The sequence below is a fragment of the Pantherophis guttatus genome, chromosome 11 (genome assembly GCF_059756535.1).
Source record: "Pantherophis guttatus breed Tessera chromosome 11, ASM5975653v1, whole genome shotgun sequence".
Lineage (NCBI taxonomy): Eukaryota > Metazoa > Chordata > Lepidosauria > Squamata > Colubridae > Pantherophis > Pantherophis guttatus.
Window position 1 is genome coordinate 1,118,102 of NC_142073.1, and position 25,970 is coordinate 1,144,071.

The 25,970-nt window shown below is 47.2% G+C and overlaps 4 protein-coding genes across 11 annotated transcripts in view; 3 read left to right on the top strand and 1 right to left on the bottom strand.

Annotated features, from left to right (window-relative positions):
* Positions 1–5,379, top strand: part of CBFA2T3 (CBFA2/RUNX1 partner transcriptional co-repressor 3) — a 58,229-nt gene extending 52,850 nt beyond the window's left edge. For all 5 annotated transcript variants that reach the window (XM_034426625.3, XM_034426626.3, XM_034426629.3 and 2 more), the window contains one exon: positions 19–5,379. In XM_034426625.3, the coding sequence (XP_034282516.1) occupies positions 19–348 (330 nt within the window). In that variant the 3' untranslated portion in view covers positions 349–5,379. The remainder of the gene's footprint in view (positions 1–18) is intronic.
* A 681-nt stretch (positions 5,380–6,060) lies between these two features.
* PABPN1L (PABPN1 like, cytoplasmic) lies at positions 6,061–11,001 on the top strand. 2 transcript variants are annotated; one of them, XM_087877054.1, is made up of 8 exons: positions 6,061–6,144; positions 7,582–7,753; positions 8,000–8,116; positions 8,329–8,415; positions 9,031–9,137; positions 9,371–9,458; positions 10,081–10,226; positions 10,678–11,001. In XM_087877054.1, the coding sequence occupies exons 1-8, from the start codon at positions 6,125–6,127 to the stop codon at positions 10,715–10,717; spliced, it is 777 nt and encodes a 258-aa protein (XP_087733180.1). In that variant the 5' UTR covers positions 6,061–6,124; the 3' UTR covers positions 10,718–11,001. The 2 variants fall into 2 exon arrangements, with proteins under 2 accessions (XP_087733180.1, XP_034282328.1); XM_034426437.2 differs by having other exon boundaries at positions 8,000–8,105; positions 8,348–8,415.
* Positions 11,002–13,109: 2,108 nt separating this feature from the next.
* On the bottom strand, positions 13,110–15,582 carry TRAPPC2L (trafficking protein particle complex subunit 2L). 2 transcript variants are annotated; one of them, XM_060682463.2, is made up of 5 exons: positions 15,478–15,582; positions 14,792–14,964; positions 14,190–14,277; positions 14,024–14,103; positions 13,110–13,271 (listed from the first exon to the last, which is right to left on the bottom strand). In XM_060682463.2, exons 1-5 carry the CDS (start codon positions 15,580–15,582, stop codon positions 13,226–13,228), a joined length of 492 nt encoding a protein of 163 aa, XP_060538446.2. In that variant the 3' UTR covers positions 13,110–13,225. The 2 variants fall into 2 exon arrangements, with proteins under 2 accessions (XP_060538446.2, XP_034282515.1); XM_034426624.3 differs by lacking the exon at positions 15,478–15,582 and adding an exon at positions 15,086–15,247.
* Positions 15,213–25,970, top strand: part of GALNS (galactosamine (N-acetyl)-6-sulfatase) — a 30,606-nt gene continuing 19,848 nt past the window's right edge. Inside the window, exons 1-8 of one of the 2 annotated variants that reach the window (XM_087877055.1) lie at positions 15,537–15,712; positions 17,130–17,353; positions 17,833–17,956; positions 18,987–19,061; positions 21,354–21,456; positions 23,183–23,326; positions 24,299–24,365; positions 24,443–24,570. In XM_087877055.1, coding sequence (XP_087733181.1) covers positions 17,833–17,956; positions 18,987–19,061; positions 21,354–21,456; positions 23,183–23,326; positions 24,299–24,365; positions 24,443–24,570 — 641 coding nt within the window. In that variant the 5' untranslated portion in view covers positions 15,537–15,712; positions 17,130–17,353. Of the gene's footprint in view, positions 15,713–17,129; positions 17,354–17,832; positions 17,957–18,986; positions 19,062–21,353; positions 21,457–23,182; positions 23,327–24,298; positions 24,366–24,442; positions 24,571–25,970 lie in introns of both variants that reach the window. The other variant, XM_034426621.3, reaches the window with a different exon arrangement.

Consider the following 25,970-nt stretch of genomic DNA (forward strand, 5'->3'; position numbering starts at 1 on the left):
TTTCGCCTTCTCCTGCAGAGCTGCTGGAACTGCGGGCGCAAGGCTAGCGAGACCTGCAGCGGATGCAACACTGCACGCTACTGCGGCTCCTTCTGCCAGCACAAAGATTGGGAGAAGCATCACCACGTCTGTGGACAGACCCTCCAGAGCCTCCAATCTTCTGTCGGGGCGGGCTCTTCCGGCCCGGTTGGGCTTCCCGGGGCTCCCGCCCAGTCAGACGGGGCGGCCGTGACCAGTTCCATCCCCGGTGTGGCCCTGGGAGGGAGCTCAAGCAATCCAGGCTCTGCCACCGTCTCGCGTTCTGGCACACCGGCAACCCCAGCCCCATTGGACACCACGTCCCGCTAGGCGAGAGACACAAGGGAACCATCACTGCTGCTGCTGCTACCACTGCTCTCCAAATGGGGGAAAAACCCCCAGAAAACTGCATTCAATGCAAATCCTCAGCTACCTGACACGTGTTTGACCTCCAGAGCAACCTCTAACTCTACGACAGAATCCTCACAAATCCTCAGACCTGGCTTTAAATGGAGTTAAGGCAAGCGCCGAGCCTCGTCCGTTCTTCGAAGACAGTGATGATGATGGGAGACTCAACTTCCGACCCATAGGATGTGGGGGAATTGAAGTGGTTGTTGTTGTTTTTCTTTTCTTTTTCTTCTTCTCCTCTTCCTCCTCCTCCTCGGATGAGGCATCGGCAGGTATCCCCACCTCTTGACTTGGGGACAAGGAAGGGAAACGGGACGAGACTCCCTCCGCCTCCTGCCGGAGGTGCGTTCCTGGAAATAAAACAAATGAAAGCCCCTTCTTCTGAAAGAGAAAAGGGGCAGAAGAAGGCAGGGAAAATGGATTTCAGTTACAAAAAGCAACCCTTTTTTTTCCTTTTTGTAAAAAAATAAAAATAGACAATAAAAACATCAAACTCTTTGGCTTTAAGTAAAACAGAAAGAAAAAAAATCCAAAAAGTACCCACAAAACCAAGTAAAGGAAGCTTACCTGTAAACTACCTTGCTAGTTAGCCAAGAAATACCATTTTCACCTCTGCTCCAAAGGAAATCCAAAAACAGAAAAAAAAAGAATCCAAACTTTTTTCCACTGCCAAAGTTTCTTTCTTCCTCCCCCCCCCCTCACTTTTCTTCCTGCGATTGACTTCTTCCTCTTCTTCCTCAGTACGGAGGCTTTATTTATTAGGTTTTTGTGAACAGAGGAGTCCCGCATCTTTCTGCAACTTTCTACCCACCGCTTGGCAGAGGCTGCGGCTGCCGCGGCTGGTGGCATTTCTACTCCTTTGTGCTCCTGGAGGGGGGAGGGGAAGGGGGGACCTCACTGCACGCGGACCTTGGCCTACTCCCCCGTCACCCTGGAGGAGGACAGGCGTGCAACCGTGGGATTCGGAGAAATTTTCGTAGAATAAAGCAAAAAACAAAACCAAGTATTCACCGCTTTTGTGAGTGGGAGGAGGTGTGTTTGTGTGCGTATGTGTGACAGAGAGAGGAGAGAGAGTGTGTGAGGCGGAAATGATGCTATAAACTCCCTCGCTTGGTGGATTATAAAAACCCCTTGTGCCAGAGAGACGTGTGTGATTCACCCCTGCCTGCCTGCCTGCCTGCCTGCCTGCCTGCCTGCCCTTGGCTAGTTTGGTTCCTGGGCAAGAAAGTCTCTGCCTCTCACCCAGATCTTTTCACCTCTATCATCCCGCCCCCCCCGCCCCCCCAATCTCTGCTCTCCGTAATCCACCCATCTTCCCAGGCAGGTTTTTTTGCAGTTTCCTTCTTCTGCCCAAAGAACAGAGAGGCATCTTATTTTTTCTTCTCTTCTTCTGAAGTCCCGGTGCCAGGTTGGCCAAGAGTCCCCCTGACCTCAGTATTGGCTCTTCTCCCTAATCTCTCACTGGGTCTCCCAGATGGGCAGGGGGTCCCTTCCCCTCCCTCCTTCCCTCAGCCCAGCCTTTGGTCTTCCGTTGCCATTCTGGGTTTTTCTGGAGGTAACCAACAGATGTTTGCCTGGGGAGGAAGGCGGAGGGGAGGAGGAAACTGTGGTATCCAATGGTCACATTCTTTGCAACACTGTACAAAGTACTGAGGACGGGAGTGCAATATGGGGGGAGGGGGGAACGGCATGGTTGCAGGGCGGGGGGGACCCCTTACAGATGGCCCAGCCAGGGGTTCAGGGCAGAAATGTTGTACTTTTAATGTGAATGTAAATAGTCTTTGCAAAAAATTCCAAAAATATTGCTAATAACCGGAATGGTGATGATGGTGAGGAGAAGAGACATTTGGCCAAATAATGGAAACAGACAACCACTAAAGGATGTAGCAGGTGGGGAAATGGGGTTTTCCCAGAAAGAGCCATTGCTGTGCTCAGGAGAACTCTTTTTTTATCCCCCTTAAACAGCCTCGTCCAACTTCCTCCCCTTCCAGTTGCTTGGCCTGCAGAGGTCATCCAAATGGGATGGTGCTACCATTACTCCAGCCACTGCCCATGGAGCTGGTGCCCCTCCATGGTACTTCTTGCCTTCATCTTATGTCCCTCCCCCTCATTTCTGACTGGCCCCTCACATCAACCCCGGGTCCACTCCAGCCTGGGAAAGAGTCAGGCAGGGAAAGAGACCGAGGTCTCCGGAACATCGCAGGGTTTTCTCTGTCACATCCCCAGTTCAGAGCGTTCTTTCCCGGTCATTCTGTTCTCTCCAAATTCAAGCATCTCCACACCTCTTCTTCTTCCTCTCTGGCCACATATGGAGGCATTTCCTTCACCAGAACAAACGGTTATCCTTGCAAGGGGCTCATCTCTCTCAGTTAGATGGAGTTGCATAATGTGGATTATGGGTTCGCTTTGAACTGCTGTGGCTTGCACTTCTGAAGCCCTGGAGTCCTGATCCTGTGCTGGTTGAGATCTTGATGTTCAAAGAGGCGATGGGTAAAGGGGGGAGGGGATTATGGCCATCCTGGGCTGGCTGATCAGTCTCTTGCTTGGCATGCCAGCAGTTTTTTTTCTGGGCAGTGGCTGTGTTGTTGTCTCCCATTCTCTTTCTGACTCACTGGGAACCCAAAGGCAGGCAGGAATCCTTGGGAATTTACAGTATACCAAGAGATGAATAAGTTTTTGTGCAAATCAAAAGCAAATGGGGAAGAGAAGGGAATGTCTCTGCCAGAGTTTCAAATAAGTCTCCCAATTCTTAGAGCTATGGCAAAATGTTATCACCTAGATTTCACTCGACACGATGGCCTGAATTGGCGGCCCATGTAGCGGTGGCAGTTGAATTAAGTGTCAATGAGTTCGGAGGGATCTAATCTGAGCCAGGGTGTTTTGGGCTGCAGCCTAGGAATGCCTTTAAGCCCATCTGCAAACTCTTATTTGTGAACGAAGCCGGTTGCAAAGTTAAAAGCAGAGCGACCTTTTTACAAGGAAAAGACTACTTTGCAAATGTGGGAAATTGTACATCCTTTTGGGCTGGCTCAGATCAACTTCATGCAGCTATTTCCAAGTTGACTTTTCCCAGGGATTTTGACAGGCTGTTGAATCCATCTGTGAGCTGCGCTCTGCGTCGTTCCTGAGAATCTCTGAAAAATGAGCCAAACCAGGGAATCCTTTGCTCGTATTGCAACGTTGATTTGGGTTATTTGTGAGGATCCACGGGAGGCAGTTGGTACTGAATGTGCCACGTCAAAAAAACCAATTTGATGCAAATATAGGTTGCTCTTGTCTTCTTGAGCGATAATTTCATGGGTCTCCTGTAGATCAAAGGATGCATTGCTTCTTTAGCTGGTTGACGATTCTTGCTCCGTCCTTCTTTGCTTCCCTCTTTCTGCAGCAGGGAATGCTTCCACATAATGGAAGTTCCCAACTCTTGAGACGGAGATCGCCTCTTTCCATGCTTATTCAGTTTACGATGCCCTTGAATTCCCTTCTTTGCAGCTCTCCGTCTCTTCATCCTTCTCTGCTAGGAAGATTTATCTTTTCTCCTGGGAAGAGGCTGGGCTGACTTCAGAAGATGGGCCTTCTCCCTGCGGGCCGCTAGTGGTGTGATCCAACAGGGCCACTGTTATTTGTGGGCTTAATTTGCAGGTCGGTACAATGGCAGGAAGGAGCAGTTGGGTAAGGCAGGCATACTTCTCCCCTGCTGATCCTGAGTGACAGGCTCCCTTTGCCTGCAGAGCAAATAGGAAGGAAAGGATCTGCTTGTGGGTCTTCAGGGCCAAGGGGACCATGTGGATGCCACCAGCGTGATGGCTTCCTTGTGTGTGAGAACATGATGTGGGAAGAGTATGCTGGTTTGTCCTGAAGGAAGGAGCTTTTCCAGAGGTCTGTGGGAGCGGACTAAGGTCACATCCCCATTTTTTTGAAAACAGATGCTCTTCCCATGTGATGCCTCTGCAGATGGCCAGCACGGCTGTGTCATTGTGACCAGATGGGTCCTTCTGTCTCTCAGGATAGAACCTTTGCTCAGAGAGTGGAACACAAGGAAAAGAGGAAAGAAGCACAGAGCAGCTGGTGGAAAAATAATCCCAGCACCAACCTAGCTTTAAAGACTTTGCTAAACCTCATCAGCTGGAAACCAATCCATCACCCATCCTCACGTAGTCTTCCGCCCCCCCCTCCCCAGCCCAGAGCTCTGGTTCAGGATCAGGGGTGGAGAACATGATTCCAATCCTTCTCTGTGGCTCTCACTCATTTCCTCATAGTTCTTGTGGATGGGGAGCTCAGCCTAGCAATTCTGGAGAACCAAAGTGCTCCTTCATTTGAGTTTCAAGCTGGCTAGCCTCTCACAGCCGGCTCTCTTCCTGGCAGGAACGCACGCTGGATTCGGGTCAGAGGTGGCACATTCCTGGGTCTTGTCCCAGGCCTCGAGCGTCTCTGCCAAAAGACTCAGAAGCTGCCAGTTATAGGGCAGAAACGAGCCCCCATCCTCCCCAGGGTGGAGGAGAAGCACTGTTCTCAGGGTACCCAGCAAGCAAATCGCGCATAGAACTGTGCAATACTTGAATCAGAGGGTTTGGGGACGAGGAGGGCCATTGCTTGTACCGAGCAAGATGGGAGCATGTGTGAATGCTTGTAAAGATGTGTCAAAAGAGGAAAATCATAGAAATCTAAGCAAATTCAATGAAAAGCAAAAGAGAACCCAGGTCCCCTCTTCCTCCCCCCACCCCCACCCCGGTGTTTATGGGTTTCCGTGGCCATTCCAGAGAAATGACTAAGTGGTAGAAGGGTTGAGTTTGGGGAGCCCTTCTCTTGGCATGCTCTCCTTCCCCCCTTTCCCTTGTGGTTTCCTGCTTTCTCTAAATGTACTGTATGTTTGACCTGTGGAAGATGTAAACTTTATGATTCAGGTTATGTCTGTTCTTAACTCTGTATCTGTGTAATAAAGATGGTTTAATATCACGCAACTGTCTCCATTTCTCCTGTGTCCACAAAAGCCCATTTGCACACTGCAGCAGAACAAATGAAAGAACGGCCTTGCGGTCCAGTTAGATTCCCAGGTTGAGAAAGCTCCCAACAGGCTTTAAATAGCCAGCATAGGAGTGGGGAAGGCTTCTTTTGCCCAGCACACTAAGCTAAACTCAAACTAGCCATCTTAGGGCTTAGCCGTACAAGTCCAGCCACTGAAGCCCAGCAGGAGATAGGGAACCCTGGATGTGCGAGATCAAGTGTTTGGCTGGATCTGGCTTAATGAGAGGCAGGATCGCCCCAACTACGCCCCATTCGACCAACCTTTCATAGATCTTTGACCAGGTGTGGACCCAGCCTTTAAGCCAGACTTCTGCTCCCTTAATTCAGGAGTGACTTCACTGACCCACAGCAGCTCTCCCGACTTCTAAGGGGCACCTGCCCTTCAACTCAGTTTGCACAGACTCCCACGGACAGACTTCTCAGCCTGGATGCTCCTCAAAGGAAAGATGGGGTATAAATCAGTGAATTGACATGAATAACAGCCCTCAGGTTCAGGTTAAAATGGAGGGTGTTTGTTTGCTCTTCCTCCCCTGCTAGCCTAGCCCCCCCCCCCATGAAATGCTGCATCTGATTGGCTGTTAAAGAGATCAAATGGAGTTCCAGAGGTTCTGCCTCAGCTGTTGCTTCCTCCAAATTTGCCTGGCCTCGATAGGTGGGGGAACCGGTGTGAGTAATCATGTTTGGACTTGGGGCAAGGTAAGATATGACTGCAGGCTTGGCCTCCTCCTTTGCAGGAACATCACTTCTCCTCTCCAAGGGCTTCATTTTTGTAGTTAAGAGGGTGCTTCATGGTAGAATCCCAGAAGTTTGGATGTTGGCTCACTCTGAAAACATAGTGGCTTGCTCCTTTTGGTAACTGTTGGGGCCTAAAGTAAGGTTTAGGGGTTACAAGCCATGGCTTAGTATAATCATGAATTCAGCCAATGTCTACCAACTTAGAATGTCGTGAAAGAGTAACAATAATGGATTGCGCAGTGAACGACTTTTGCTCTTGGAGACAGACAGACAGAACTGCCTAGGAGGGGTCATGCTTGAATATTTTGCACCGATGTGTGTTTGTGTGTAAAGCTTAGATAACAAAATGTTTTGTGTTTGCTTTTGCAATGAAGCTCTATATTTGCCTGAGCAAGTCTTGCTCATCTCCACGGGATGGCTCCAGGAATGCATCATTTGAAGGCTCCACAGCCAACCTTCCTAGAGAGCATGAAGCGGGGCCCTCGTCCTTAGGCTTCCAAAGCCTCATCTGAACTAGCAACACAGCCATTGTTGTCATGCATTGAAAAACAAATAGTCCTTAAGCCCAGCTTTTCTCCTTGGCCCGCTCACATTATAAGCTGGGTCTTACTCCATTCCCCAGCAATTTGCAGGCAGGGAGCCATGAAGATATTTTTGGAGGCAAGGTTAGGAGTGGTCACAGGGAAGGGAAAGCGTCTCCCACGGGCTCTTGGCTCGTCTGCAAGGCCAGCTTGAAAGGCCGTTCCAATTTAGCCCCTGCATAGTAGTTGCTGTTGTGATCTTGTGGATTCCACACACTTTGTGAACTGTGGCATCTGATAAAGCCTTCTCCGTAATCACATTTTATTAAGTTATAAAGTATTGTAAAATACAAAATACAAAAGGAAATAAGAGGACGATGAGGGGGAAGGGGGAAGAAAAGTGAGGAAAGATAGGGAAAGAAAAAGAAGCATTGACGTCCGACTCTCTCTGTTACAGTAGAAGAAGGCTTGATGTGGAAAAGAATGAAACTTTGATTTTACAGATTAAATTGATAGATCTTTATAGAAATGACTTGTTCATATTGTTATGGAAAAACAAAAAGCTATGATCGGTTGCATCTGATAAAGCCTCCTCAACAAACACACATATTTGGAAGGCTTCTCCTTCATAGGAACTAGACCTTGTCTGAGAAGGGGCATTCAGCTCTTGGTTACTGATGCCAGATCCTCAAGTGGGCATGAGAAGAGGGGGACCTAGAGAAGGTGGGGAACTGAGGGAAGAAGCCAAAGAAAGATGTCTGGGTGGGGAGAGGGAGAACACAGCTACTCTGAAAAGGCTAGGGAAAGAGAAGAAATCCACCATGACACCTCCTAGGCAGGCAAAGTACCTAACCTTGGTGATGTGACTTTCCCCAAGCCATCCCTTCCTTGATTCTGGATCCTGGTGGTGTGATCCTCCTGCTTCCGACACCGACCATTCTCCCTGGGATGCAGCTGAAATTTCTGCTTGGCAGAAAAACATGGAAGAAGATTCAGCCTTGATTCCTGTGGAAGGGGCCAACAAAGAAGTTCAGCAGGCAGAAGACCCCGTGAGTCTTACCCTGAGACTTGGGTCCGCTTGGAGGGAGCCTCTTGTATGGAAAGGTCTCCTCGAGGCTTAGGCCTCCACTGCCTACATTGGGGGTGGGGTGGGGGCAGGTCTACACAGCTTGCCAGGATGAAAATGTTGGAATTTGGAAAGACCAGCACCATTGGAGGGCTGGGAAGGGCCGTTTCCAGGGAAGAGGGCTGCTTCTCATGTTCCACCTCTGCTTTGGCTTCCCCTTGGGGTGAAGGAGCTGGAGGCCATCAAAGCCAAAGTCCGGGCAATGGAGAAGGATGATGAATGGTTGCAGGAGCTGCAGAACGAAGCCAAGTCCCTCCTTGTGAGTTCAGACCCAGGTACGGCTCCTGTCAAGCAGGGCTGCCCAACAGGGGTTGCCCCTGGGCCCTTCCTCAAGTGGGGCTTGCTGCTCTGATCAGAGGTTTCAGGAAAGAAAACGATCAGAAATAACAGCATGGGGATTGCAACTCCTCAAATTGCCAGGCACCATATTCAAAAGCTGGCAAAGGAGGGCATTAGGCTGAAAAGGCTGGCAAAGACCACCCCTTCCCTAACTACTAGAGTTGTCTTTCTTGTGCAGATCTTCTGTTACCTAGAATAAACGAGAAGAAAGTGGAGGCTGACCAGCGCTCAATCTATGTGGGAAATGTAAGAAAGAAAGAGGGGTTAAATCGTACCTATGTGTCAGAATCTGTAATGAATAGTGGGCTTCTGTCTGAGAGGTGCTCCATTTCCTTCTGACTTTCTCCCAGTTATTTATTTATTTAGAGTCCAGTGGCGTCGTTACGTTAGCCAGGAGGCTACAATGCTAATGCAGAGTAGTAAGTGGGCTGCCTGTTTACCAGCTTTGTTAAGCACACTCTTCTGGTACTCTGGCTTCTCTTCAGATCCTATAAATCTTTTGGCTTTTACTTTCTCCCCGTGATAGGAAGCAGATCTTAGATCCTGCATTTGTGAGAATTTACTCCCAGATCAGTGGTGGGTTGCTACTGGTTCTCTCCAGATCGGGCAAACCGGTAGCAGCGGTGGTGGGATGCTCCGCCCACCCGGCTGGACGCTTCTGCGCCTGCGCAGAAGCATTGTGCGCATGCATGAGTGTGCAGACACCCACGAGCAAACCGGTAGCGACAGTTTTTGAAACCCACCCCTGCCCCAGATGCCTTGGGTCTATAAATCATTTCACAAAGTGGAGTCCTGGATGCTGAGAAGACTACGGGGCTCTCAATCAATGGACACCAGAGTTCATGAGTATGATCTTCACAGGTAGATTATGGAGGAACTGCGGAAGAACTGGAGTCCTATTTCAACAGCTGTGGACAGATCAACCGAGTGACTATCCTTTGTGACAAGTTCTCAGGCCATCCGAAAGGGCAAGTGACTGACTGTTATGGGAAAAGGGTGGGGGGAGAGTTGGTTAGGAAGGAATGGGCTGTCTACCCAGGTTGGTCCAGGGCCTTTGTTCCCTAGGGCAGGTGGGCTATCATCTATCTTATCTATCAAATTTATTTGCCACTCATCTCATATCCAACGACTCCGGGCAGCTTACGACATAAAATAAGGGTTCTATTTATTTACTTTTATTTAACATCCTCTCTTCTTGCAGGTATGCCTACATAGAATTCGCTGACCAAAGCGCTCTCAAAGCAGCCATGGAACTGGATGAAGGCACATTCAGAGGCCGCATCATCAAGGTAAGCCCCGTGGGGTGGGGGGGGCTGTCCTGGTGCAGGATCCTACCATTAGCAGGAGTTGTTGCTGGATAGAGGATATCTCTGATCCCTAATTCCTGCTTGAAAATTCCCTGGAGACCTCAGTTGCTGTCTCCCAAAAGCTGAATGCCGTCCGAGTTGAACTTCTGTCATCATCATAGTTTCTCTTCCCCTGAGTTGCTCATTAGAACACATTTAGTGCCCTTCCTGGAACTTTTGGAAGCCCTGTGGGCGGATAAATTCAAGGCTGGTAACTCAGTTGGCTGGCTTCAGCAGATGCCTTAACCATAAGCGCTGTAACACTAACCCCCATAAGCTCAGTTTGACAAGATACAGTGGCAGGATTCAGACTGTATGCTCTGTGCAGAGAAACTGTGTTATGTCTGAAAGGGATGGGTTGGTTTCCACAACATGATGCAGCTGCACCACCTGCCACCCAACCTTCTTTGGTACGTAATGCTGGCACGTAATGCTGATATGCTGATATGCTGACCAACTTTAATTTCCCTTCCAATGAGTTGGGTGCGACTGTTTTTCATTGCCTGTCTTCTTATTTCCACATTTTCACACTTGTTTCCTTGGATCCATGTTGTTTTGGCATCAGGTGCTGCCCAAAAGAACCAACTTTCCAGGGATCAGCTCCACAGACCGCGGTGGTTCCAGGGGTCGCTTCCGAGGACGGGGAGCCCTACCTCGTCATGCCAGCTTCTGTGGAGGGCAACGTTCCAGGCCCCGTGGCAGAGTAGTCAGGTGAGTGGGCAACATGGCACCCCTTCTGGGAAACTATCCTTCTGGAGGGGGATGAGGCTGAATCCTGACTCCATTAACTCTGTGTTTGAAGGAAAGCCAAAGTTCTCATCTGGCTGCAAATTACAGCATAGCTCTGGTTTTAAATTGCTGGTTTTCTTCTGTTCCTCTAGTTTGTTTTTCTCTACCTTGTTAGTTTTACAGTTGCCATCTCAGTCTTGCAGAAGTCCATACTGTATTTCTGCTTTTGTCAATACGGGCTAGTAGTTAAGCCACCCCAGATCCTCAGGGAGGATTGGAGTGCCACTTCCCTGGGTGGTTAGCTCTACAAGCAAGCAGACGGTGGAGGGCTTCTCCTGAATTATCATTCTGTACTGGGATGAAGATGCAGGTGGACTAAAGGGGAGATGATGAAACTGATAACCGGAGCTTTGTGCACCCACTTCTTCTTCAGGGGCCGTGGGAGGATACCTGCCTGGTACACGCCTTACTAGCTGGTAAAGGAGACAACTCGAGTGACACACCAGGAGGAATTCAGAAGGGAAGAGAGGAGGAAGACTATCTGTATTTGTTCTTACTTGTCAGCCATTTGTGAGGAGCCCCTGTCCTGTTGGTCCAGAGAGCAGCCACCCTTCTTCTCCCTGGTAAATCAAAGCAGTGGGTGGCAAAGAAGCCAAGAGTGGGCACCCAAATCTTGCTGGCCTGGCTTGGGTGTATGTGTGTGTGTGCATCGTTTTCTCTTGGAAGGGCCTGGATTCATTTTCATTCTTCAGCAACTACGTGCCATTATATTGGGGGGCGGGGGGGGGGAGCGGAGGCTGCCATTCTCTTTTGCCTGGATGCTTAAAGCCCTTAATTTGGGCCATTATGGGAAGGTCAGCAAGGGGGGGGCACTCAACAAAACCTAGTTAACCAACAGAATCCTGTTGCAGAATCCAACCCCCATTGCCTCCACCTCCCAAACCCTCTTCTTAAAATCACTAAAAATCGGGTGGGTTTGCGGGAGAGGGGATGCAAACCCGTCCAGTTCTCATTTTGAAAATATGGGGTCTCTCTGCATCCCATTAGGCAGTCATACAAGCAGCCTGTTATGATTTGTGAGTGTGTGTGTGTGTGTGTGTACAAAGGACTGGCAATAGGGGTGTGGAACAGCACATCTGCCCTGCCGCTTTTTTGCAATCATCCTGAGGGTCTTCACACACATTTTTGAATGCCCCTCCCTTGCGCGGCTGTGAAGGGGCTGTGAAGATTTGCTACAAAAAGGGGTTTTCTGCAAAAGGCAGGCCAGCTGGGAAGACAGCAGTGAGTCTTGGGGTTCCAGGGATTGATTGCCAGTCACTGTATTCCGATACGCCCTGCTCCTCATTTTAAACTAATTTAAATTAATTTAAGAAGTTTCTTCAAAATAAGTATAAAGGAATTTTTAGTATAGGGCTCACCTGCTGCAATCTTGTTTTGCACACCTTTTACCCCAGCACAACCTGGTACATCAATTACTGCTGCCAATGCAGCTTTCGGTGCCCAACAAAACCTTTTATCTTTAATCCGTTGTGGAATTTATAAGAAAGGTCAGTATAGCAACTTGTGAATTTTGTCAAAATAGACTAGTCAAGTTCACATTTTATTGAAATGATCTTTCCCCCTAGTCTTCTTGCAGCAGACAAAAAAAAAAAGAAAGGAATTTGTCCTCGGATCTGTAAATTGCGCCTCAAAAATTTTCTCTTTGAGCACTGGAGACATCGGAAGAGAGTTTTACCATGTAAAAAAAAATTCATTTTTGCAAGTGGAAAGAAGGGACTGATCTGCTGAAAGCATTTAAGGAAGGGCGGGGGTGGGGTGGGGGGAAAGATCTCCTGGTTAGACCCTGTGAAGCTGATCTGGAAGTGCCAGGGCGGACAAGGCTGGGCATCTTACACAGGGCAATTTCCTGGGGATTGGGCCCTACATGAATAATAAACTGGCAGAGGTTGAAATAAGCAGAATGAAAAAGGAGGGTTATATTAAAATGAATGTATCTATGAACAGATATGTAGTTTATGATAAAGTTCCATGTTGTAAGACGTTTATGTTTTTTTACAAAATAAATGCTCCTGCTAGTGAAAATTACGCTTTACAACCACAGTGGCTGCCTGCAGACGTCTCTCTGGCATCTTCAGCACTGAGCTGGACAAACATCAGTCTTTGTATATTCACTCCTCAGTGTAAGTTGGGGATGGCATTTGCCATGTGGCTGTATTGTTATTATTAAAGACAAGACTTAGCAAAAAGCAAGCTGGCGGGAAAATTAGCTTAGCTTTCTGACATCCTAACTTACCATGTGAAAAGGCATTGGAAAGTATTTTAAGGAGGAATTTCCTGACAGAACAATTGAGTGAAACAACTTGCCTCCAGAAGTTGTGGCAGCTCCAACACTGGAGCTTTATAAGAAGCAATTGGACATTAGTCTGAAATAGTGTAAGGTTTCCTGCCTGAGCAAGGGGTTGGACTAGAAGACCTCCAAGGTCCCTTCCAACTCTGTTATTCTGATATAAATGCATTCAGAGGCCACAGTCATTAAAGGGAAAGCATACAGTATCCCATTCTGGCCCTCAAATAGAGAAAGGAAGACTATCTCCTTGTTTCTTGCAGCAAAATGTCTTAGCTGGCCTTGGAATAGAACCTCAGCCAGGCTGTTCAACCCAAATAGGTTTTACTATAAACTTACTCCAAAGTCTTATGATGGGAATTTCTCAATCCAAGCCCCTCCCCTCTTCTAGGACAGCCATTTATATGGAATGGTACAGGTTCTCCTGGCTTGAGCAGAGGGTTGGACTAGACGTCCTCCAAGGTCCCTTCTATTATTCTGGGAATTATGCCCCTTGAGTAGCTCTGCAAACACTTCAGACAGACTGAGCAAAGGAGTTTATTGTAAGGATATAGCAGCAAAGGACAGAAGAACATGAAATAACTCAGTGCAGGGTAGGTCTTCTCAGTCTAAGGAGCTGGCAGAAGAGGCAGGACCTTCAGCAAACCTGAACCATCATGGACATCACCATGTTATCAAAGGCCCTTGAAATGCAGAGAGAGGAAGCTTTTAAAGCAGGAACCAGATCACCCCGCCCAGCCCAACCTGATAGATGAGCTAATTTAGGAGCACAAGAAAGGCAGTTCTCCCCTTGTGCAGCTCCCTGTGCCCCCTGCTAGTGATTGTTCTGCTTCGCCAACACCAGCCATCCCACTAGCCCACCTGCTGAACCCAGCAGCTTCCTTTCCCTCCCCAGCTGACGTCTTTCCTTGGCTTTTTCCATATTCTTCTGCCCAGAACCCTTTTGGTCCATACGCAAAGCCAAACAGCCCCAGTTGGTACAGCCCCAGAACACCCGAAACACGTCTGTGCTTGGCAGCAGACTAAGCAAAACCAGTAGCTCTGTATGCAAAATGTTTCCCTAATAAATACCCCTGTTCTGCCCCATTGAGTCTCTGCAATTTAGCAAACAGATAGCAAGCATGGAACTGTATCACCTGCACTATGCCCTAAGTTCTAGGATACAAACCAGGCATCACGGGCCACGTTCAGGCATCGTGGTAATCTACTAAGCCCAAAGTAAGCAGTTTAGGGCTAGTAAAACGTATGAATCCCTGGGTTTGTGAAAGGCAGTTATTGCCTCCTCCCCTGCTCCCCCTACTGTCAGCATTTGAGTTCTCTTGCAGGCACCTAGGACCCTCTGGCTGTCTTAGGGACGTCTATCCAGGCTTCCGGCTGGGAGATTCTAGGAGTTGAAGTCCACACTCTTTCAAGTTGTTGAGGTTGAGAAACTCACCTAGATTGGATTTGGTCTCCAGGATTGTAAAAGGGGTTGCACATGACATCTGTATACGAATTATGCAATTTCCTGAACATCTGCAAAGAAACCACTTCCGCTATATTCAACCACAAAAGGGCTCATATGTCCCCAGAGAGGATTCTGGGAGATGCCCCAGACTTACACTACGGATTTCATTGTCTCGGAGGGCCGTGTTGGATGAATCCACCACCATCACAAACTTGACTTTGGAATTGGTCACGTAGCCATAGCTGCTTGGCTGGTTAAGGGACACAGACTTTTGGAGACGGGAGGCTGACCTGCGTCTCTCCTTCATTTATCCAGAGGTGCCCGAGATCAGATTGAGGGTTGATCTGCCACTCAGCTACACATCGGCAGGCCTGACTGCAAGAATCGGATTACTAGACAGACCAGAGAAGACGTAGAAGACCCTCATGCTGGGCTTTTGCAGCCCAGTTCTGACAACCTGAGCCTCCCCATCTCCTTTGTTGAGATCGTCAGCCGGTCTCTCCAGCCTAACTAGATGGAGGATTCAGTACCAGAGGCGGCTCCTGTTTGCACAACCGATCTTAAGCATGGTCTTAACTTAAAGCCTGCTTTTCACATCTGGCAATCGATGGGTGGACTTCAGCTCCCAGAATTCCCCAGCCAGGAGGAGCAGCTCTGGGAGCAGAAGCCCACGGGTCTGAAAAACACTTCCAGGCTCTCTCTCTCTCTCTGCTGGCGGATCAGCCCCCCAGCCCCCACCCCCCGGGGCAAGGATACACCTTGTAGTCCTCGGTGGGGTAGAGGAGGCCGAGGTAGAGCTCCCGCTGGTCCACCAGCGCCTTCCCCAGCGCCGAGACCTTCTCGTCCACCACGTCCAGCGAGGTGTGCACCGTGTAGTGGAACTTCAGCTCGTTCTCGGTGGGGATGCTCTTGATGTAGAGCGGGTAGTTCTGGCGGGGGAGAGGGGGGGTCAGAGGGCCCGGAGGGAGGGAGGGAGCGCCTGGGAGCCCCTCGGGTGGACCCCTTCTCCTCCTCCTCCTCCTCCCCCGCCCCCGCCCTTCCCGCGCGCACCTCCTTGGCGATCACCGCAATGCACACCGCCATCCTGGCTCCGGGCGGACGGCGAGCTTCCTCTGCCCTCACTTCTGCCCACGTGGCCGGCAACCCACCAACCGCATCGCGCTCCGCCTGCGGGCTTGGCGCGCGTGACCCGCTCGTCCCCGCCTTCCCCTACATCCGGCTCGCAGGGAAAGCAGCAGGAAGCGTTGACACTTCCGGCTTCTCTTCGAGGGCTCCGTGCGGGGCTTGGGGCAGGCCGAGGCTTTATTTACTCATTCCGCGGCCGCTCTAAAGCCCCGCCAGAGGCCCTGACGGAGGCCTACAAGGAGGCGGCGTGCCGAACGGAAGGGCCTTTCCCCGCAGCCCTGACGGGGCTCCTCCGCCTGGTTGGCTTTTGCCCTCACCTTCGACGGGGAGCCGGAAGTGGGGGTGACCCCGCTGCCTGGCCGCTCCCGTCCACTTTGTGCTCGGCTTTTTCGGTCCCTCGGCGGGGCGGCGAGCGTTGCCATGGAGACGCAGCTCCGGCGGCGGCTGATGCCGGCCCTTTGGGGCCTGGCCCTCGTGTGGCGCCTGGGGGCGGCCGCCAACCTCTCCGGGACCCCGCCGGCGCCCAACCTGGTCCTGCTGCTGATGGACGACGTGAGCGCAGGCGCCTCGCTCCGGGGAAGGGGCCTGGGGGCGGGGGCAGAGGGAAAGCCCCCCTCCGGTCCAGCTGGCCTCTGGGCAGCCCCGGATTTGTGGGTGGTTGGGCCCAAAGAAACGCCCAGGCGGGAAGGCTCTTATTTTATTATTACTGAGAGCCTCAGGAGAGTTATACCCGATTCCCCAGGGATCTCCTGGTGGTCTCCTTTTCAAAACCACCCAGTTCACTTTCAGAGATGGAAGTTCCCGCCCCCTTCGCAGAAGTCATCTTCCTGGACTTAAAATTTGCCAGCTCCAAGTCTCTGCATGGCAGGAACCACCCTTAGTCCAGCTTCTCAGCCCGTACAGCAAATGGGAAATCCATTGGAAGTGCCTGAAAATCTCCCTGGTGTGTCTTCAGTCCCTGGGCTGATTGGCAGCTCATTTCGTAGGGAGGAGAAAAAAACCACACACACACACACACCTTTCCACTGTGAATGCGGCTCTTGGAAATTGTAAACAGCAGGCCCCGTCCACCTCTGGGTGGTGAATTATAGGGTCTTAATCAACTTGAATTTCACTGGGTGTCTGGGAGTCTTTTTGCCTTTTTTGTCTGATGTGCAGTCTTGAAATTCTTGCATTCCAAGTTTCTGGTGGTTTCCTGCCTCTTTCTGCCAGGAATAAGTTTAAGTTTTTGTTAGCTTTAGTTTGAAAACCGATCATAGTATCTCTATGGATACTACCAGATTTTTGAAGAAATATTGAGGGTTAGTATTTATTAAATTCCCATGCCACTCATCTCTTCCAAAGTGAATCTACTACTTATACTCTTACACTACTTTGGCAGACCAGGATCCCAAAAGCTGTTACTCTGTAATGTTATGGTTTTGATTATGGTTATGAGAATTGGGACTTTCTCCCATTGCACATTTCCTGCATTCTGAGTTGTATTTCAGTTCAGTTTTGATCAGGGTAATGGAATGGCCTCCCTGCGATTGAGGCTCACCTCTTCTCTCAGCACCTCACCTGAACTGTCTGAAGGAGGACTGGGCCCCCAACAAGTGAGGGTCACAGGCTTTCCCTAGACAGGCTGAAATCTGCTGTGATTGATGGCTGCCCCTCCGTTTCGGGACAAGGCCTAGCACTGTATACCTGCTGTAGAATTCAGCTCTGGGCTCTTGATCTGTTCCTGTGATTATGATTCATCAACCACTTTAAGGAAATTATTCCACTTTTCTGCTGACTGAACTATTAGCAAAGAATTTCCTAATGGGCTTCTTTATTTAGTAAGCTATTTTTATGCTGTTTTTGTTGCTGGAAATTGTTGGTGTATACATGAGCGTGTGTATTCCTTAGAAGAAAGTTCCTGTTGTTTTGCCTATTTTTCTGTACAACAAAGAAGTTCTCATTTTTTTCTCTTTTTATTATTTTTCAGTATGTGTGTGTCATTAAAAAAAAGTTGATGATGTCTGGCTAAGAGTGTGAGCTGCAGGTGCCAGCATAGAAAAGCCAGGCCTGGCACCATTTCCCTGGATTTTCCTTTAATTTCATAATGCTGAATGGAAAATTCACACAACGACCACAAAATGACTTATGCCAACATGGAGTACATAATTTCCTTGCAGAATTACTTGCCTTGAGTTGTTGTGAGGGTCACCAGTAAGTTAATAGCCTTTCACACTTTTACCTTAAAACCAAACCGTGCTCAAAAGCAGCCACTCTCCTATAAGAAAAAAATAGCAGGAATATTATCCTAGTTTGATAGGTTCTGGGCCCCTTGTTGACTGTGGATGGAGACCAAAGACTTGGGATATAAATATTCCCCAGAGGGATGTCAGTAGAGGTGCTATCACATTCTTAGTTTGGTTGTTTGGCTTCCTTATTGTCCCAGAGGAAACAGACAATATCCATGCTTGGTTGATAATCTGTGTGAGGCTCAGTTAATATGGAACTCAGCAAAGTTGAAAGCTTTCTCCCCTTTTCCATGATACTTGTGGAAAGAGCTGGTCCCCCTCTTAAGTGGGCTTTGCCATGTTGGATGCTCTTGCGATGCTTTTCAATGAGAAAAATATAAAGGTTAAAAGCTAACTTTCTGCTCTAAAAGCTTTTATTTTTCTTGCTTGCTGGTGTTTTCTCAGATGGGTTGGGGTGACTTAGGTGTGTTTGGAAATCCTTCCAAAGAAACCCCTAACTTAGACCAGATGGCTGCAGAAGGGGTGCTTTTCCCAAGCTTCTACACTGCCAACCCGCTCTGTTCACCATGTAAGTAGACTTGAGAATCTGAGGGAAATGTCATGGGCCTGTGGGTCAAAAACTGGGCATGACCCAATGCTAGCTGCACCATTCCTTCACAGTGGGCAAAACTATACCCCGAGGGGCCCCTGGTGCTCTTTCAGCTTGCTTGTTTTCTTGCAGACGTTTCATTTCCCAAACTAGGTAACATCATCAATGCTAGCAGGTAACACTGATGATATAACCTAGTTTAGGTAATGAAACATTGAGCACCAAGGACCCTTCATTTCAACCCTGAGTTACAGATATTCTCCTTTACTGAAACTACACCCTCTGTGGTTTAATTATTTAGTGCTGTGCTAAGATGTAGCGTGATCCAAAACTACTGTACAGCCACAGGTCTTTTGTGTTACAGATTAAATGCTCCCGTTAATGAATCTAGAAAGTCCCTGAGAAAATGTTCCGTTCTCCACAATAATTCAGTTCCTCTGATAATCCAGACTCCCCTCAAATCAGCCTGGTGCTGTTGGGGAGCAGTTAGGATAAAGTTCTACACATTGGAATCGTGGCAATTACCAGTAGTCCTCAAGTTACGCTGCTTAGCATCCATTCAAAGTTCTGATGGACCTCCCCAAAAAGCCATTTACCAGTTTCAAAGTTCTGATAGCTGCCTCCCCCCTCCCCACCCATAAGATTGCATTTTGGGCACTTGGCAACTGGCCTATGCTTATGGCAGTTTGCAGCACCTTGCTGCAAACCAGCACTTTTTTTTTTTTTTTGCTGGAAACCAGCATTTATGAAGTACAATGCTTTTTTCTTAACAACAGTGGCATTTGCTTAACTACCACTGCAAAAAGGTAAAATTGGGTGTGGTCACATGGTAACCCGCTTAATGAGCAGCGTGACTTACAACTGTAATTCCGGGCCCAATTGTGGTCGTAAGTCAAGGATTCCCTGTATTGACGCTGAAACAGAAGAACTATATTCATTGTTGGGTGCTTGAAAGAAAGTCAGGCTTGGTGGATCTGCTGTCGTCTTCATGTTTCTCTTTTCTCTTCAGCCAGGGCAGCACTCCTGACAGGCCGTCTCCCTATAAGGAATGGCTTCTATACCACCAATGCCCACGCCAGAAACGGTAGGCCCTCTTCCTGCAAGCAAAGCCAAGGGCAAGATCTGGCTTCAGAGTTTCATGTTAAGGGAGACCTACAGGGTACATTTGGCTAACCTGCAAAGAGAGAGGAAAACAGGCAACCTCAGAGTTTTTTTGCTGATTATTTAAACTACCACAAGGAGAGGATCTCCAATGAGCGCTTAAAAAAAGGTTTCCAAACAGTCTTAATGCAGCTTGTATTCTAGAATTTGAATTAAGTCTGTGCTTGCTTCTGTGCCGAATGGGTTAAGGAACATTTGACAAAAGAGGAATTAAAGTAGTTGTGTGTTATTGTAGTTTAGCAATCTGTTTGAAATTTACTCTTTTAGCAGAAATATGTTCTCTAAACTTGGCAAGGGCATCTGGAGGGCATCACTAAGCTGCCCATAATGAGCACTTTGCTCCAGGAATTTTATGGTGAGATGCCAGCTTGAGCTGATTGGAAGCCAATCTAGCTGGCATTAGAATTGTTTGTTCCAAAATGGCAGATGCTGGAGGAGACCATATGTTTTGAAGCATGCATTTACAGCTCCAGATTGATGCATGCTGCATGCTGGCAAGTGTGGGTGTTTCTCTCTTTGCTGGAAGAGGAGGGCTTTTCATAGAACGACAAGGGCAAGAGAGTCATGGAAGAATGTGTGCAGCATCTAAAATAGGCTAAGGGCCTCTGCATTGCCTTTCTTGGTGATGGCTTAATAGAGGTGTGCTAGTTAGAGTAATTGAAAAATCCTGTTAAATGGCTATGCTGGGAGTTACAAGGTTCTCAGTGACATTTAATAGTTCTTGAAGGTGTGGGTAGAAGTTTTTTCCAACCCACATCATCCAAAGGCGAGCATCAGGGATTTAGGGCCCTGAAAGCAGCAGATGACTGAATCGGGATCTGCTTTAGGCTGGGACATAGCAAGAAGATAGAATCAATCGTACAGGTAGTCCTTGACTTGCAACCACAATTGAGTTCAAAATTTCTGTTGCTCAGTGAGACATTTGTTAAGTGAGTTTTGCCCCATTTTACGACCTTTTTTTCCACAGTTAAGTGAATTCAAGCAGTTGTTAACACAGTTAAGTGAATCTGGCTTCCCCATTTACCTGGCTTGTTAGATCATCACAAAAGGGGATCATATGCACCAGAGCCCTGGTGGCACTGCAGACTAAAGCACTGTTATTAACATCAGCTGCCTGCAATTACTGCAAGTTCAAATCTCACCAGGCTCAAAGTTGACTCAGCCTTCCATCCTTTCAAAGGTAGGTAAAATGAGGACCCAGATTGTGGGGGCAATAAGCTGATTTTGTATAAGTATATACAAAAAGTATGAAGGCTATTGCTTAACGCATTGTAAGCCGCCCCGAGTCTCCGGAGAAGGGCGGCATATAAATCAAATCCCCCCCCCCCAAAAAAATGACCCCGGGATACTGCAGCCATCATAAATATGGCCCAGTTGATCCAATCTGCATTTGGATCACATGATCAAGAGGATGCTGCAATGGTTCTAAAAGTGTGAAAAACAGTCATAAGTCACATATTTCAGTGCCGTTGTAACTTTGAATGGTCATTAAACAAACTGTTGTAAGTCAAGGACTACCTGTATTTGTTGACCTGTGGAAGACCTTCCTAGTTCTTCTTGACCTCCCAGCAGCTTTAGTGCCATTCATTGGGCATCTTCCTGGACTGGCTATGGAGTTTGGGAATGGAAAGCAGGGTGCTCAATGATTTGCTTCCTTTCTCTGAGGCTAGTTTTAGGCAGTGTTGATAGGTAGGGAGATGTCCAGCCTGCAGCCCCTGTCACCATCTAGAGTCAGTGTTAACTTGGGTGGCCTTATAAATCTAAATTATAAACAAATAGGTATCTTCACAAGTCTCTTTGCTCTTTCTGCACCTTGTCGAAAGCCTACTTCTCTGCTTGTTTGCACAGCAAGATGGGTCTGATTTGCTGCTCAGTACATGTATAATACACAATATAATATATGTATAATCAGTATAATACATAAATTTCATGGATTAGTGTTTTACCCCTTCCCTTTTATATCCTGTGTGTTTAAAACCGCCAGTATAGCCTTTTGCTTTTCCTGATGTAAAGAATTAATGGGAAGTGAAGGCATACCTTGAACAGATCCCAAGAGAGTGTTGTTGGAATCTATTCTTGGCGTGTTTGGCATAGCCTGGTTTAGATGCCTCTAATCCTTGAACGACCCTGAGACCTGCTCAGAAGAGAGCACCAGCTCACAAATCCAATTCCTGTGGCTCGTTCATCTAGCTAAAGTGTTCTTGTCTTCATGCAGCCTACACGCCCCAGGATATAACGGGGGGCATCCCGGATTCTGAGCTGCTCCTTCCAGAATTGCTGAAGAAAGCAGGCTATGCCAATAAGATAGTTGGCAAATGGTAAAGTTTTTTTTCTGGCTACTTTATTTCTCTGTGCTTTTTGTAGGGGAACTGATCAGAGTTCTATTTCAGTCTGTAGGGCTTCAGAAATCTAGGCAAGCTGTCTGGATAACTGTGTGCTGTGATTGATTTATGAGCTATCCATGTGCTTCTTGGATTTCTTTTCATCACCAATGACAATGCTGCAGTGCTTGTACCTGGTGGTCAGTTCTTCTGGTTTTGACTACCTTGGAATATGGAGATGTGGCACTTTCCTCTCAGAGGGGAAAGTGCCTCTCTCTCTGATCCCTGTTAAATCTACCATTCCCACAGGAAAAAGGATTGATGATGTTAGCACACCTTTGAAGAGTCGGGCCATAATCTAGATGGGCAGAGGGTAAACGGAGAGCTGGTGAGCAAATATTGACCTCAATCTGCCTGCGCTGCATCCTGGGAGCATCTTTAAATGAGCAAAGAGTTGGATCATTTAAATTGATGACCCACCTCTGTAGTGCTGGCGCAGGTGTTAAGAACAGAAACAGCCAGGAAATGATTCGCCTATATAAATCATGTTGTTAAAAAGAAGCTTGCAGCAGCTGCAAAAAATAATGTGTTCTTTGATCCACAGAAAAATAGAAGAGAGAGAAAGAGAGACCGAAGTGGTAGTGTTCCTCCTATTTATCACCTGGTTCATTAATGTCTCTGATTGTTATATGGCAGATTATTCCCCAACCAGGTGCTCTCCAGAGAGGCTGCATGCGTGTTGGGTAACAGATTCAAGCAGCATAGGGGTGGCTTAACTGGAAGAGGGGGCTCCCTGAAATGCTACCTTTCCAGGCAGCTGATTACCAGCCTGGGCTGGCTCAGTCCAGGGCCAAAGATCTGCAGCTCTCCTGGCGGTTTTAGTTGCTTAGGCACTTAGTTTAAACCCCGGAAGTTCGTTTTCCTCTCTAGTAAAATTCAAAGGAAGATTTGACTGAAAGAAAAGCTCTATAATGAGGGACATGCAGTTATTTGACTCTGAAGTGGCCACATGGCTCCAGGAAAATAGGCGTTTTCAGATGACAGGGATAGAATGTGTAGTGAATGCATATTTCCTGGAAATCACACCGGTCTTGTGCAAGCCCAGGAAAAATCACCCGGCTATGTTTCTTCCTGTGTTTTTCTCCGCTGGAGGGCAATTTTGTGCCTGGCAGGCAAGTGCAGTTTCAGTGAGCCCTTTGTAGTTGTAGTTTCTCCTGTGCCATGCTGTGAGCAGCTTATTTTCTGTTCCATCCTTATTTGCAATTGTTCCTCTGCCCCGTTGAAGACCAGCCAAAGAACCCAAGGGACTGTTGAGCAGCTCCCTGAGAATAGCAAGGAGCAATACATTACTCATGCGTACTTGAGCATCAGAAAATGGTTTGGGTTATAAATTGCCTTAGGAAATCCTGGTTTTGAAAAATGGCACAGCAATTTAAAAAATAAATAGGTAGCATTGCTCAGGGCAGGACAGAGAGGAAGGAGCCAAGCAAAGAAGCTTGAGAACTGGGAAGAATGAACTAAAAAGATTGAAGAAGTGCCGTAAAGAAGTCTTCCAATACTTGCTGCTTGGCTGGGTGTTATTTCCTTGGCTGGGTGGTGGGTGTTATTTCCATCCTCCAGGTCCCTGAATTGTGATTTTTTGTTTTGTTTTGTTTTGAAGGTAGGAGCTGTTGACTGCCCCCTGATGCAATCCCCCCCCCCTTTGGCTAATAATCTTTTTTAGGCATCTGGGCCACCAACCTCAGTTCCATCCCTTGAGGCATGGCTTTGACACCTGGTTTGGATCTCCCAATTGCCATTTTGGACCGTACGATAACAAAGTCACCCCTAACATTCCTGTTTATAGGGATACGGAAATGATTGGCAGGTAACTTTCTTTTTTATATCACTCACTTCGCTATGTTCCTTTACTAGTTTTGCTCAACTGGTTTTGAGCCTTATCATGGGCAGCTTTGGAATGCATTCTCTTGCTTTTCTTCTGGCCAAGTTTGAGTAGTGGTTGTATTGCTTTCCTTTCCTTAAGAGACCCTGAGGCTGTAAGTTTCTGGATCAAATACCTGGGCAGTCCTCACATTTCAGAATTTCTGCCACAATTCAAATACTTGCAATGAAAATGATAATATCACCTTGAAAGCACATTGAGAGATCTGGACCCATTCATTGAGAAACTACTACATGTAGTAAATTATGTATGAACTCAGGATTATACATTAATCATTGAGAAGTCGGGAAAGGCCAGCCTCCCACTTACTTCTTGTCCATACGGCTTTATTTCATTTTTTAAATACATTTACAGGTCATCTATTCTACTCATTCCAGGTAGCTCATGTTAAACAAGCTTCAGACATGAAATACAGTTCATCCTTCACATTATTATCTACTAAGAGGGAAGAGAAAGTTTATATTTTAACATGAATGTTCCCAGATTGCAATTCCTGAAGTTGTATCTGAATCGACTGAATCAGCCATCAGTCATAAGCTGAAAATATTTTTCTAACCAATGCAGCCACAGTCCACACCTTTAAAACCTGCACTGAAAAGCACACACAAAAACACACTGGGGAAGGTGGCTTGCAAAAACATACGTACATTTCGTATGGAAAAGTGTACACACAATTTTTCATAGAGCTCTTTATAAAGTAGCAAGATGACGAGGAAATGAGTCAGAATGAAGAAAAGGCTAGAACAACAAGAAATTGAGCAAAATAGCTTGACTTACTGAGCTGATTGTTGCTGCTGTCAGCAACAGCCTTCATCAGAAGGAGCAAACCCTTATTCCTTTATTTTTGAATACCTAAAAATACAAGCAATGTTTTTCTGGTTGTCTTTTCTATTGTAGGTATTACGAAGATATAAAAATTGATCATACGTCAGGAGAAGCAAACCTAACTCAAATGTATTTACAGGTAATTTTGTTCTGAGAAACCCAAAGATCCTTTCTGTAGCCTAGGCGATTGCATTGAAAGTTGCTTCTCTCTTCCAGGAAGCCCTGGATTTCATAAGCAGCCAGCAAGCCAGGCATCGGCCATTTTTTCTCTATTGGGCCATCGATGCCACCCATGCTCCTGTGTACGCTTCCAGGGAGTTCCTGGGCACAAGCCAAAGAGGATTGTAAGTTGGTTTTGAGCAACATATTCTCCTTTCCCTTCCCCGTTGTCCCAAGAGAGAATCCCAAATCAGTCCTTATAATCTGACTCAATGGAGATACCCATGCAGGGTTTAAACTGTGTGTTTCATAGAATTATAGAGGCTGGAGGCATCATGATCAGTGTTTTTCTAAGTTGGCAACTTTAAGATGTGTGTGTCAGGGTTCAAAGTAACACCCCCAACAAAATAACACTCTGAGGCTTGAAGTTCCTCAAAGTTCCATTTTATCAGAGATGTCATATTGGCACATCTGGAAAACCCCAAATCTGAAAGTTTCCAGGTTTTCCCCACCCAAAGGAAAGTTCAAGTCCCTGCCCAGCACCCACAAGTCCATCACATGGTCTAATCAAAGCACTGTCCCAACTGGAGATAAGTCCCAGTTCCAGCCTTCCAGGTACAAGGCAAGATGTCCTTGACTCTCTGAAAGGAATGTTATTATGATTATATATATCACCCTGACTCTACATAATTCCCTCCTCCCAGTTTTCCACAGTAGTAAATGTGGCAGGCCTGAAGATCCAACAAAAAAGATGGTTTCCAGGCCTGATAGTGTAGACTTCAACTCACAGAATTCCACAGCCAGTTCTCACTTCAGTATACTGCCTCTTGGGCTCTGAGCAAAGGAGTGTCTGCTGTAACACTATAGTTATTTTTCCATACACTATGGCTTCAAGCTGCAAAAAAAAGACAATGCCAGCTTGGAAAAAATCAAGGAGAAGAGAGGAAACAAAGGCAGTCAACAATGAAGGACAAGCCCTTCTCTGAAAATACTTTCCTGTCCTGATGGAATTTCTTCACCTCCACCTTTCCCTTGAATGTAACTTGCAAAATAACAGATGTGCTGGAGAATCACTGACATTTATAAAACAGTAACATGGTGCATGTAATTATTTACTTTCTTGCTTAAACTGGAGGAAAAATAATCACCCAGGTCTTTCCCAAACTAGCCCACTAAGTTACTTACCAAGAAGCTGCCATATTGGTTGTTATTAGTTTTTGTTTTAATAATCATTGGCATGGGCGGAAAGAATCAACAGCCACACCTAGCATTAAAAAGGGCCGTTGAGGTCTTCTTTCTGTTCTAAGAACCATTGCCATGGCCCAAATTACACCAGGCAAGATGACTATATATCTAATGTACATCAACAGCCACACCTAGCATTAAAAAGGGCCGTTAAGATCTTGTTTCTGGTTGTAAGAACCATCACCATTAGTATAATTAACCTGGTAAGAAAGGTATAAAATCTATGATCAATCACAGCACAATTAGCAAGAATACATGAGAACTCTTTAGTTTCACAACATATTGACAAACCTAACCATTGTTTCAAATTGGAAATTGTGACCATCATAGACCAACCCAA

What these genes read in the sequence shown, in the direction of transcription:
- TRAPPC2L (XM_060682463.2), bottom strand. Translation starts at nt 15,582, where the DNA reads ATGGCAACGCTCGCCGCCCCGCCGAGGGACCGAAAAAGCCGAGCACAA. An exon ending in CTTCCGGCTCCCCGTCGAAG is followed by an intron (nt 14,965 to 15,477) that starts GTGAGGGCAAAA and finishes CTCCCCCGCCAG; the next exon opens with AACTACCCGCTCTACATCAA. An exon ending in GAGACAATGAAATCCGTAGT is followed by an intron (nt 14,104 to 14,189) that starts GTAAGTCTGGGG and finishes GTTTCTTTGCAG; the next exon opens with ATGTTCAGGAAATTGCATAA.
- PABPN1L (XM_087877054.1), top strand. Translation starts at nt 6,125, where the DNA reads ATGTTTGGACTTGGGGCAAG. An exon ending in GCTCAATCTATGTGGGAAAT is followed by an intron (nt 8,416 to 9,030) that starts GTAAGAAAGAAA and finishes TGATCTTCACAG; the next exon opens with GTAGATTATGGAGGAACTGC. An exon ending in TCAGAGGCCGCATCATCAAG is followed by an intron (nt 9,459 to 10,080) that starts GTAAGCCCCGTG and finishes TTTTGGCATCAG; the next exon opens with GTGCTGCCCAAAAGAACCAA.